At 37.2% G+C, this 13861-nt stretch overlaps 1 protein-coding gene across 1 annotated transcript in view; it reads right to left on the bottom strand.

The window, feature by feature from the left end:
• Nucleotides 1-202: 202 nt before the first annotated feature.
• LOC120081887 (kanadaptin) overlaps nt 203-13861 on the bottom strand; it is a 17706-nt gene continuing 4047 nt past the window's right edge. The window contains exons 5-12 of the mRNA XM_039037067.1: nt 5048-5096; nt 4574-4720; nt 4325-4420; nt 3128-3241; nt 2842-2972; nt 2187-2422; nt 1021-1869; nt 203-938 (exon numbers count right to left, since the gene is read on the bottom strand). Of these exons, the coding sequence (XP_038892995.1) occupies nt 889-938; nt 1021-1869; nt 2187-2422; nt 2842-2972; nt 3128-3241; nt 4325-4420; nt 4574-4720; nt 5048-5096 (1672 nt within the window). The 3' untranslated portion in view covers nt 203-888. The remainder of the gene's footprint in view (nt 939-1020; nt 1870-2186; nt 2423-2841; nt 2973-3127; nt 3242-4324; nt 4421-4573; nt 4721-5047; nt 5097-13861) is intronic.

Genomic DNA, 13861 nt, shown 5'->3' with positions numbered 1-13861 from the left:
ATAGAGTATCCAAATCAAATATCAATTATCAACAGATATCAACCATGTATAATTCAATAGATCCTACCTTCTTCAAGATGTTCGTTTGAATTCACACCTTGGTTTTGATGTAACATTTTTTCAATAAAATCTATTAAGTTAGGACTTGTTTGATTACGATTTCATCAACATTAAACTTTTAAGAAACTTCAATTGCATCTTATCTTTATGAAACTTCATTTACATTACTCAAAAACCTTTGGGTGCTCACAAAATATGTCTTCGGCACCGGAGACTTCCAACTATTGTTTTAAAGTATCTAATGTAATTCAAATAACCCCACAAAGTACCTACTCAAAGATGTTCATGGGAAAAGGTTATAGTACCTGAGATCCTACAGAGGAGGGACAATGAGTCAAAAGTCTATAGTACCCCCCACGAACGTAACTACTATTCCGTACCATCAGCTGGTATTACTAGAAGGTTGTTGCAAATCTTTGAAAACGAATGCCTCTCTGGACAAGAGAACTTACCTTTGTGTATGTGCTATGTTACAATACATCTTCCAGAATAAGAGAGAGCATACAGTTTTTCAAGTTCTCCAATTCCATCTTACCATGTTATATAGACAAGCAACTTTTCCAAGCTTGCTAGTTCCCTCAGTTCTTCAACATCTTTGGCTGATTTCCTTCTTTTTTTTCTTTCTTTTCCCTTTTTTTAAAAACTTTTAACACAAGGCTTTTGCATGTAGAGCCATGGTGCCATCAGCACCCTAGCTACCTCTATTTCTATACACTGGAAAAAGCAGCTCGGGTTGATGACGTAATTTATGGACAGTGATCAACTGCATCTTTCCGAAAAGGGTGAAAGAGACCCAATTTCAGGCAATATTGTTAGAAACATGGAATATTAGTACCCATAACGTTCATTTAATGCTGTCCGCCCATCGCCGGATTGGCCTGCATATTGAAAATATAACATTAGAGTGTCAGAAGTCCCAAGATTAATAGTAGGACCATATTCATTCGGTAAAGAATTTACCTTCAGGAGGTACCCATGATTCATAATCAGCTTTTGCATCAAGAAATGACGGTTTTTCAGGACCAAGTACCCTCTTGGACTTCTTCTCATCCTTTTTTGATATGTTCCGAGCTGTCGAGCGCTTGCTTTCATGTCTAACTTCTTCCTCATCTGATCCATGATACCCTCTTTGGTGCTTTAACAGCAAAGCCACAGCATCCTCTGCCTTGAATTCTGCTCTCTCTGCCTCAGAAGATGATGTTGACTGTTGAGAGGCATCTAAGCGGCTATCAGATTGATCTTCTTGCTTCCGTTTTCTCAAAATCAAACCTGGGGCAGCACTCTCAATCACGGAATCAATTTTTGCAGGCTTATTATCAGAATTCTGAAGAACCTCTTTCCTGTCTTTGTAGTCAACAAAATCATCAGATTCTTGTATATCCACGGGTGCAGCGTCCTTTTGAATTTCTTCTGGCTTAATTTCTTCGATAGCCCCAAGCCACTGGGGCTTTACAACAGTATAACTGATAGTTTTTTTATCTTTTGTATCATCCACAATCTTTTCAGTAACTGACTCATTAGGTTCAACACTATCGTGAGCAGGTTTCACTTTTTGTTTGGCATCCACCACTTGTTCTTTAGAATCAGTGTCTTTTAGTGCCTCCTTGCATGGTTTCCCATTAACAGAAGCAGAAACATTAGATTTTTCAGGCTTTGCTCCTAGATTTGAGTCACTTTTCTGGGCTGAAGTTCCCCTTTTTTTGGCTGCTTCTCCTGATGGATCAGCAATTTTCAACAGGTACAAAATTCTATCTAGTTCTGACTGAAGAGATGATAATTCATTCTGTAGCTTGGTGGTTTTGTCAAGCACTGCCAACAATTATCAGATCAGCAACAGAAGTCAGAAGAAAAGTTATCTACCATTATGCAACAACATACCATATAAATTTGCAGATAATATCTTTCTTTAAGTATTAGTCACAATAGTTAGTCTCATCCTTCACATAAAAGGTAAAATATTAGATTGATTTTCACATTTATTACAGAATTTTTAGCTGCAAAAAATGTGTTGGATGTTATATACTAAACATAATATGCATGAGCATGGAAATAACAAAAGAAGAAAGTATAAATATGTATAGAACAGCAAACCAAGGTATCTTATACTATATGTCTGAGAACCAAACCTAGCTGAGATGAAAGCCCTGACATGTAAGCATCGAGAGCATCAGTGCCAGTGTCCAAATCTGCATGCGATTCCATTTTGTTCTCCTCACTCAAAAGCAATCCTCTTTTTTCTTCCATGTCTTTCTTGATGGCATCTCTCTTATCAAGTAGAGAATCAGCTGTTTCAATTGATTGATTTTCGCCAGTTTTTTTATTTGAAGGCTTCTTCGTTCGGTCATAGAAATCATCATCATCACTGAAAGATAGAACATAAAATTTTATGAGTCACTGTGTATTCGCTTATACAGTAGAAAGCCACCATAATACTGGAATATTGGGTCAACCACATCCTCCATTTCTCAATAGATATGATAAGAACATATCTACATTTGTAGTTTTTCTCTTTCTGGTAAGAAACAGAGCTTTCATTGAGAGAAATGATAGAATGTACAACATACCAAAGCTCAACAAAAAAGGAGACCCTAGAAACTACAAAAAGCAATTTCAATCCAACATAATCAAACTAAGGTCATAGTACTAGTTAACAACGCCCACAAGGAGGCATTGAACCTTGCCATCTCCCAAACCTCATCACACAACCTCTCGCTCTCCATCAAACAAAACTAACACCCCCCCTCCCCCCTTCTCATCCCACATTCATCTTTTGGAACATACCTTAAAAATTCTTCATCGTCTTCCATTCCTCCTCCCTTCTTACCACGTGATCGGATCCCAGAACGAGCACCAAGGCTTTCCCTGATGCTATCATTCAGTGTCTCTTCCAAGTTTTCAAGCTCTTCCATGATCTATCAAAATTATTTTTAGGAGAAGAAACAATTAAAATGGTGTTTTGAAAAAGGAAAAAAAAAAAAAAAAAAAAGATAAAATCGTAGAACTAAAAACAGTGGGCATCACAAAAAGCAAAAATAAAATAAATAGGAATAATAATTCTGGGCTACACCTGAGTAATTCTTTGTTCATTCCTAGCGATCTGAGTTTGCTGCCCTTGTGTCAATCCACCTTGAGAAATGTCTTTAGCACGAATTGCATCAATTTCTTTCTTCATGTGAGAAATCTGTATCCCACGTGCATGTAGCCCATGTATGAGTGCACCAGTAACATAGCAGCATATATGTAAGGAAGAACATCACAACAATGTTTTATGTCATCAAAAATGAGTTTCTAGAGATTATGGTGCTTATTCAACATTACAGCTGACGTGCACTTCTAGAGATAGCTTGAAGCTAAATATGAGCCCTTCACATTCAAAAACTAGAAAGAAAAAAGTATGAGAAATAGAGATGTTAAGACCGGTTAAAATATGTGCCAATGATGGAATAACCTTACAAAAGGTAGGTTTATCCAAGATGTCATACCAATTACCAATAAAGTAATAATGACATGTCTACAAATCATCAAGTAAATAAAATAAACAAACTACAATGTAAAGAAAAGGACGCAGAATGACCTAGAATATAATGAAGTAAAATAGATTAATTAATCTAGAGATTTTATATCTCTTGACCTATAATTAAATATTTAAAAATAATTAATTGATTAAGAAATCAACTAACCCAAAGTAGATTCCACATCGTCAACCTTGAATGCAAAATTCTCTTTTATTTACTTCCAATTATATAACCAACAAAAGCTGTCACTAACAAATCCAAGTGAGTCTTTCTTTGACATCATTCCACCAAGAAAAGTAAGGAAACACATTGGACCTTATCCAGAGGCACGCCTACTTGTTGTAAAGGAGCGTTGGAGGACTTGCCCTTATTCTTTAGAGGTGTCAGCTTGTGCTGTCAACATGAATTCGCTTTCTAGAGTCTTTGGTTATTGTTTGGTGTGCAATAGAGACCGTTTCTTATGATGGTGGAGGTTTTGCAACATCTAATTTTTGAGATATGGACTGTGGCCAAAGTCCTTTGGCAAACTTAAGAGTTCGTATTGCATTGCAACATGCGGTAACAAATATCAATCTCCCCACGTCCCCACATCATTTTAAAACCAAAAAGAATGATGTTGACTAACCTTGTCAGTTCGTACATCATTTTAAAACCAAAAAGAATGATGTTGACTAACCTTGTCAGTTCGTTTTAAAACATATCAATCTTCCCATATCGTTTTAAAACCAAAAAGGATGTTATTGACCAACCTTTTCTGTTCTTTTCAAAACCTTCTCACGAGTTTTCTGCTGCTTTTCTGTTAGCTGCCCTTTGTACGTTTGCCATGTGACTTCATCAACTTCATCCTAAATATTCAGAACAAAGTAATTACTCATCTATCAGAAAACTATACTATTTAATCCCAATAAAATAACATGGTCAAATTGAAGTGTGACTAGTAACCTAAGAAAATCTGTGTAGGATCCTAAATGAGTTTTTTGTTGATTCATTGCACAAACCTCAGCCTCTTCAACAGCATCTTCTCCCATGCCCCAAGATATTCCATCAGCAAGAGATGCTTCCTGTCGTGCTCGTCGAAGTGAAGCTTCTCGGTCCAGTGTATCTTCCCGAATCTTAGCCTTCTTTATCATTGTCAGGTCTGCTTCCTGGTGTTCAGTCCCCCCCAAAAAAAAAAAATCTCAACTGGCAACATACTTGTTCAAATCAAGATCAAGTTGTAAATACGCCTAGATTTTAACTGAAAGCTAACTGCATGCAAAGGCTAAAAAAAAAGGTTGCACTTGGCAACCCACTAGATTAAAAAATTTGTAGCATTTGCTTAACGTAGATCCTTCAAATAGAGACATTAACTTGGTTGACATGTTTGTATATGTATTCAACAAATGCCACATTACAATGCTTCAACATGCCCCTAGAATACTAAAAAGGTTAGTGATCAATGAGTTAAAAATAAAATGCCAAAGGAAGCTTACAGGTAGCATCAAATGATTTGGCCCTTGAAAAATGTACAAGCGAGATGAACTGCAAATGAACATAAAAACATCAGTGTTTGGCATAAAATGAGGAAAGAAGAAAATAAACTTTCCCATATATCTATGTGTTCATTTTTGAAACGCCCTCAAAGATTTCTAAGATGATTGAGAAACTCTTCAGACACTTTCTTTGGGTAAAGAACAATGTCGGGTACATAAAGCACTTGGTTAACTGGGACAAATCCTAGATCCTACATTTTTTTTTTTTAATGAAAATAACAAGAAGAAAAAATGATAGAATATATGTGCATATAAAAAATTGAGCCCACAAAAAAGGGGAAATCCGTTTTAGAAAGGGTTCCAACTATGAGTAATCACACCAATAGACCGACTCACCTAATGGGGAAAGATCAACCAAATATTGAAAGAAAGACTTGCACGAGAACCCTTCCAAAGGATTGGAGTTCCAAAATTTGATATCCCTTCTCCCCAGTCTAAAAGAATGACCCTCAAGTAAGGAAAGAAGAGCAGCCACATCCATAGATTCCCTATCGGAAAGAGAACGACATAACCTAAAAGAAAAGGAACAAGAGCTCCCAGACCACACTAAAAAATCGAAAACGAAGTAATTTTTTTGGAGACGACAAATGATACAGTCGAGAATAAAACACAGATATGTCTCCTCCCCACCCATTAATCTTCCAAAGTATCCTCTCCCCCACCACACAATGAACCAAGTGCATAAAAGAAGGGAGCTCCTTCGAAATATCTTTCCACAAAATCTGATGAATACCTTCAACCCCTTTAGACAACCACTCAAAAGGATGGGGACCATGTTTACTAGCAATGATCCTACGCCACAGAGGATTAGATTCAGAGGAAAAGCGCCACAACCATTTGGCTAAGAGGGTTTGGTACGCATCCTAAGATTCCCAATTTCCAAACCCCCCAAAGAAACTAATTTCTCGATAATCTCCCATCTAATCAAGAGCGAACATTGCCATTTTCTTCATCAATTCCTTCCCAAAGGAAATCACGCATCATTCTCCCCGAACTTTTACATACCTCACACGGGGCCCTAAAAAGAGAAAAGTACTAAACAAGAATGCCACTAAGGACTGACTTGATCGGGGTAAGTCTGCATGTTTAGAAAAGAAACCTTTCTTCCCAGAGGTTAACCTGCTTCTAACCTTATCCACCGCGGGATCCTACAAAGAGATAGACTTATGATTACTTCCAAGAGGAAGACCAAGATAACAGGAGGGAAGACTGCTAATGTTACACCCAACCCACTGAACCCACCTCCTAGATCCTATAAACAAGGGAGGTCTTGGTCTTTAAATTCTAATTGACAAAAATAGAACTCTCTTGTACAAAAATAGACCCTCTCCTTTAGTCATAAAGGGAAGTTCCTACGACATGATAGATCAGTGACCTTTGAAAAAGGGTAGGAAAATCAAATAAATAAAGAAACGACTTCTTACTCTTTTTTCAAAGGTCATCGATCTATCATGTCGTAGGAACTTCCCTCTTCCACTTATTTGATGGGATGATTAAGAGATTATCTGTGGTTAAACTCTTCACAACTTATCAATGGATATAATCCTTTTGGTATCAGCCAAAAACTTGACTACTTGATCTTTATGATGCTTCTTCAATTTGAATTGATGTCCTTTTATTGAGTCCTCCTAAATTGCATTGATTTATCCTAAAGATTTCATTTCAATTGGAATTTGGTTATTCACCATGTACGACAAATTGATATGGCATTTTCAAGAGGAAAAAGACCTTATAGCATGTGATTATTATTATTTATTTATTTATATGAAAACAACCACTTTCATTGAGAAAAAAATGAAAGAATTCACGAGCATACAAAAAAACCAAGCCCACCAAAAAAGGACTCCCTTTACAAGAAGGGACTCCAGCTATACAAAATCATGCTTATAAAATAATTATAACAAAAAAACTTCAAAATCAAAGCCCACTGGAAAACATGAAAACAAACAAAGGACCAAAACTCCCTAGGATCCCTCTCAATACCCTTAAAAACCCCATTGTTCCTCTCTCCCCACAAAACCCATAAAATTGCACACACTAGCGAGCCAAAGAAACCGACTTTTCTCCCCAAACGGCAAATTAAGGAGGAACTTCTCGATCATAGCCCTGACAACTCTGTGATGAGCATATATCAAACCGAACGTTTAGAAAAAAGAATCCCATATACCACTTGCAAAGTCACAACGTCAGAGAATATGGTACAGGTCTTCCTCCGCCTTCCGACAAAGAATATAGCAAAAAAGCCCAACCAATGAAGGTAGTGTAATACCCTAACCCTAACTTGGAAAGGCATGAGTAAATAGGATATTAAAAACAAGAAATATAATTAAATTAAGAGGAATTTTGACGTGGGAAAACCAAAGAAAAATGAATTAAGTACGAAATAACGTGATGCCAAGCGAGATTGGAGAGAGCAGTTTTAACGAGAAAATGGGAGAGAGCGAGATTGGAGAGAGCAGTTTGAGCGAGAGTGCAGAGAGCGAAAGTTTGAGCGAGAAAGTGAGAGAGTGCGAGAGCCACGAGAGCAAAACTACCGAGAAAGTTGGAGAGAGCAAGAGCCACGAGAGCGAAACCAGCAAGATTGGAACAGATGGACGCATTTGAGGAGAATTGGATGCGTTCATTAGTAATTTGGATAAATAAATCAGAAATTAAGCAGATGAAGTGGCAAAAGGAGATTACATGCAGGAAGATTTTTAACAACTTAAGTAGGTGGTGTACGGTTGAGATTACATGCAAACTAAGATAATTTTGGTTGGCAAACCCAGAGTTAGACAACTCAAAGCTCGGCTAGCCAGAGTTAGCGTGGGCAACCTAAGGAAGAGCCATTTATATGGTGAGTTGTCGTGAGGAAAGAGGCTGGGAACGGCTATAAATAGGAGGCCTCAACATGAAGGTTAAACTCATTCCAAACAATTTCAGTAGTAAAAATCCTAAGTAGAGAGTGAGGATTTAGTGGGAAAGTTGCCGTTGGTGGTAGAGGCAAGGAATTCGAAGGAGGTGCTGCACAGATTCATATTCTGTTTGAGTAGGGTAAGCTAGTAGTATTTTTTTTAGGGGTTTTTAAATATATTTATGAAATAATATTAATTGAGAATTTTCTTGGAAACAATGAAAATGGTAGGAAGATATTTACAAGTAAATTGCATTAGGAGGATTTGCTGACGGTGAGTGGTTACTATGTGTTGTTTTGATTTATGTATGTATATGTATATATGAGCCTTGTACGTAGAGGGTAATGTCAAATGTGCATGAGTAGGGATGCATGATTTCTGTTGTGATTGCCATGATATTGCATGTTATATTGTGATGGAAACTAGAATTATTCCTGGGATATGGTTAGTATGCTTGAAAAGGGTACTTGGCGGGGAAATATGGTCAGCTTCGGTCGGTGGGAAATGACAGTCGGTGACGACCGGCGGGAAAAAAAAAAAGGCCAAGTTACCTAAGCATAACTAGCGGGAAAGAAATGGTCGATGTGCACATTGGCGGGAAAATGGGGTATAGGGAAAGTTTCCATAAAATTGTTGTCATGTTGTTGGGTTGACAGTAGTTGACTATCAACAGGAAACGATTCAGCGGTTTGGACTGAGGAAAGGAATATGATATCGTATTAATGTATCGTTGATTGCATGTTGTTTTCCCCAAAAGTTTATTTTCGATAGCCAATGTTATGTTTATAAAGAAAATACCACTCACTGGGCTTATTAGCTCATGTTTTCCAAATGTTTTTTTTTTCCCCGCCCAGGTAGCCGAGCGGTGCGTTCAGGGAGAAGTCAGACACCCACAACCAGGAACTTTGTAATCTTACAGGACATGACTTGGATCCAATAGAAGAACAACAGTAGTGGAATTTTTAAGTTTTGTCTAAAACTTGATATATCAACTGTAGTCTTTAATCAATTTTGTATAAACACTGTCTTAGAATTAGGTTGGGATTTCTGCATACTCTTTCTTAAGTCTTGGGTTAAGGCTTGGGAGGGAGTGTGACAGGTGCTTCCTAATAAGCCTGACCAACGTACCTGCCAAGTAAAGAATCTCATCTTTCAAGGGATCTTAATTCTCCGAAGTACTAAGAAGACCAAAACACCTAAAGGAGAAGGATCAATTAGACACTGAAAGAAAGATTTGCACGAGAACCCGTCTAAAGGATTGGAGCTCCAAACTCTGACATCCCTTCTCCCCAGTGTTTTTAAATGCCCAAGGCGCCTTAAGGCACAATGGCCCTCTGGAGCCTAGGTGCAAGGCGCACAAAAAAGTGCAGACTTTTTTTTTTTTGTGAGGCGCACTATATATAAAAATATTACATTAAACAAAGAGTATAATTGAAGTGGAAATATTTTAAAAATGGACCCAAAATACAAGAAATTTTGCATTTAGGTTTGGTAACCTTGATCCTTTTAGTTAATAAAGAAGGAAAATCCCTAATTACTACTATTTTTTAAAAATAATTGAAAAGCCCCAAGGCACAAGGCTTTGATCCTTGGGACTTCACAAAATAAGCGTGCCTAAGGCGTGCCTTATTTTGCGAGCCTCACTTTTCCAAGACGAGGCGCCAGACCTACGCCTTGGGCCTAGGCGCGCGCCCGAGAGGGCTTTTTAAAACACTGTTTCTCCCATCCCTAAAGGGGTAACTCTCAAGTAAAGAAAAAAGGGCAACCACATCTGTTGCTTCCCTATCAAAAAGAGAGCAACGGATCCCGAAGGAGAAGGAGCAAGAGGGATCACACAAGAAAGTTAGCAACAAAATGATTTCTGATGGATGAAAAATGATATCGCCAAGGGAATACCCCGCAAAGAGGTTTCTCCCCCACCCAATGATCTTACCAAAAATAAGTATCTCTCCCCTCTTCCACCACACACCGAACCAAGAAAATGAAAGAAGGGAGCTCTTTGGAGATATGTTTCCACAGATTTCTACAAGTGTCTTTAATCTCTTTAGCCAACCAAAAAGGATGGGGACCATGTTTATTAGATATCATCCTATGCCACAGAGAAGCTTAAAGAAACAATGCTACAACCATTTGGCTAAAAGGGCTTTGTTATGCATCCTAAGGTTCCCAATATCCAAACCTCCTAAAGACACTGATCTCTCAATAACCTCCCACCTAATCAAGTGCGAACATTTGCCTTTTCCTTCATCAATCCCTTTCGAGAGGAAGTCATGCATCAACCTATTCAAACACTTCTCAACCTCACAAGGGCCCTGAAAAGGAAAAAGAAATAAATTGGGATCTCACTCAAGACTAACTTGATCAGGGTTAGCCTACCAACTTTAGAAAATAAGCCTTTTCTCCACGAGGCTAGTCTGCTTCAAATGTTATCCACCACTAGATCCCAAAAACAAACAGACTTTGAATTGCTTCCAAGAGGGAGGCCAAGGTACAAGGAAAGGATATTCCCAACATCACACCCGACCTAGACAGCCCATCTTCTAGGTGTTTCTCCATCACAATTGATACCCAAAACACCACACTTTCCCCCTGTTTATCTTCAACCCTGACATCTCTTCAAGAAAAAGAAAGAACATGATTCAACATAAAAAACAAGTTGCCCTTACCAAAGCAAAAGAAAAGAGTGTCATTAGCAAACTGAAGATGGGAAAGGGTCACCCTTTCCTTTTCCACCTCAAAAGGCTAGATGACCTTGCCATCAATGCATTTACTCACAATTCGACTAAGGACATCAACAACTAGAAGGAAAAGAATGGGGAAAGAGGGTCTCCCTGCCCGAGACCTCTAGGCACCACCACTTTGCCCCTAGGACTCCCATTAATTAGAAAAGAGGAGCTCGCGTTTCTTAGACAACCCCACATCCACATCCACCACTTATATCCAAAAGTTCCAATCCACATGATCATAGGCTTTTACAACATGTGATTATGAAAGCCAAATTCGACAATAAGTCACGCAATAACCTCCTTGGCAGCTTCTCCCTCCATTCTTCTCGTGGTCCTTGGAAAAATATTTTGAAACGTGGGGCTTTGATCACTAATTCTATATAGAAAAAGGTGGGAAATGGCACTTCTACTGATTTTTGGCTGAACACATGGGTTGTAAATAGATCCTTAGTTGTCAGTTACTAAAAAAATTAAAAAAAATTAAAAATTAATCTCTCTCTACTAGAAAGGAAGCTTCACTTAGCTACATGTGGAATGATGATTGTGAATTTTGGGACTTAGGCCAGACGATGAAATCTCAAAATGGGATGATCTTTCCTTTCGTAGCATATCTCTCTCTTTGGTTGAAGATTGTTGGATTTGGCCACGACTCGAGACAAATAGGATTTCTTCTGTCAAATCTCTTCTACCGAACCTTGACAATTCACCTTCACCAAGCCCCTACCTCTACACAAAAGGGATTTGGAAGGATGAGTACCCAAAGAGGATAAAGTTTTCATTTGGGAACTTTCTCACGGTGGCATCAATGCCCACAATAGACTTCAAAAGCGCCTTCCTTTCATGCCCCTTTCTCCCAGCTGGTGTTTTTTATGCAAAAAGGAAAACCAACCCAACTTATTCATCCACTGCCATTTTGCTCACCAATTTTGGACAAATATTTTATATGCTTTCAGCTGGTCCATAGCCCCCCCACGCCAATAGGACACTTTCTCCCTGCTCAATCTCCTCCACTTGGAACGTCCACTGTCATTTTGCTCACCAATTTTGGAAGAATTTTGTTCACACCTTTTTGTTCTGTATATGAACTGAAAGAAATCAAAGAACGTCCAACACTAAGGAAAAATTTTTATACTTCTATTATTATAATGTTGCTTATTTAGCCTAGCCTTCTCATAGTATAAATCAATTGGAGATGTCTTTTGTTGGTCCAAAGCGTTTTCTTTGCCCCTCGTTTTCTAAATTTCATTCATCAATTAAATTGTTTCTTATAAAAAAGGAAGAAGAGAAAAAACTTCTATGACTGCGAGCAGTACAACCAGACAAACCAAGACGCCATTGTCCCTTCCATGAATAGTCAAGAGAATTCGAGGGAGGTTTGAGATTCTTCCATTTAACATGGCTCCTGAAGTGCAACCTCAAAGGAATTTTGTAATTAGCCAATTGGACTTGTTTTTAGCACCCAATTGTTGGAGTGACTTAGACATAATAAAGTATTTATTTATTTATTTATTTATTTATTTTAGTCCAGCAACAAATGGGGTGGGAGGATTCAAATTTTTAACCTCTTGGCGAGGGTATATATTTGAAACCAGTCAAGTTATACCCTTGTTGGCTATAAGTTTTTTTTTTTTTTTTTTTTTTGGTGAAATGGCCATAAGTAACTCATAAATAGACACTTTACTTACTTTTTTTGTCTTTAATTTCATTTTTGAACATTAATATTATTGTTTAGTATTTACTTAAAAAAAAAAAAAAAAAAAAAAATTAGAATACAATCTTCACACATGCAAAGCACGTTAATGTTTTCTAGCAGATCAAAAGGATGTTTGAGGTTCCTTGATGACATTTATATGGAATTATTGTGACAATAAAGTTGTCATCTCCATAGCTCATAATCTTGTCTTGCTCATAATCTTGTCCTACATGAAAGAACAAAACATATCAAGGTTGTTCTTTTTTTTTGGTTATTTATAACCAAATGGGTGAAAGTTGCACCATAAACAAACATATCGAGGTTGATAAGCATTTTATTAAGAAGATTGAAGCAGGTAAAATTTGTATTCATTACCATCCTACATCAGACCAAATTGACGATGTACTAACTAAAGGATTTCCAAAGAAGTAATTTGACAAACTTGATTGAACTGACTATGGAAAACATCTTCAAACCAACTTGAGAGTGTGTGTTGGAATTTCTACTATTTGTGAATGGTTGTGTGCAAATAGTAAATATTATTTGTAAAATACTTGGTCTTTATTGTCTTAATCTTTTCCATATTTGTAATAGGTTTTTCTATAAAACCTAAATTGCATGTAGTAAATTATCAAGATATTTTATTACTCTCAAACTTAAGATTTGTCAAAGTATTGATGTAATTAAATTTGTCGTAACTTATGAGATTAAGGTTTTGGATTTATTGGTGATTTAACATTGCATTAGAATGGAATACCCTATGTCCGCACCCCTATAATTAGGGGTGCATAAGAAAAATAAAAAAACTGACAAACCCACTCAAACCAACCACAACTGTAACCGAAATGGGTTGGAACTAATTCAGGTATGCATATAAGAAAAAATAATTATTGGGTTCTGAAAGAATCAACCCCAATGTACACGAGGCAACCACTACTGAGGTGAGCAAACCAAACCGAAAAATTGAAAATCGCGGCTTTAAAAGGTCTTCGGCCAAATAAAAAACCGAAGTTCGGCCAGTCAGAATGTGTGAAGACATATTTCCGACCGACTGGCCAATACTATTAGAATGATTCATTAACTTGCCTCGTTTGACATGTAATTATAGAAGAGAAGTTGACATTAATGTAAACCAATGCATAGAATGGAGTTATTAAATACAAAATAAATACTAAACAATTTTTCTTTTTTTCATAATTACTCTTGATTGACGTGATATCAATGAATTATCTATTAATAAAATCATTTTCTCTCTCTCATTTACATGATTCACACCACCTTTTTCTCTCCATCCTTCAATTGTCTTTTCCCTTTCTCTCTCAATTAAATTCTCTTCTCTCAACTCATTTTTTTCTCTATTCTTTCTTTTTCATCTTCTCCTCTTTCTCTTTCTCATTTATTTTCTCCCTCTCCCTCCCAAACATTCTTCTCTTCTCTATTT

The sequence above is a fragment of the Benincasa hispida genome, chromosome 1 (genome assembly GCF_009727055.1).
Source record: "Benincasa hispida cultivar B227 chromosome 1, ASM972705v1, whole genome shotgun sequence".
In the NCBI taxonomy this organism is placed as follows: Eukaryota; Viridiplantae; Streptophyta; class Magnoliopsida; order Cucurbitales; family Cucurbitaceae; genus Benincasa; species Benincasa hispida.
This window is presented reverse-complemented; position numbering and strand designations above follow the sequence as displayed.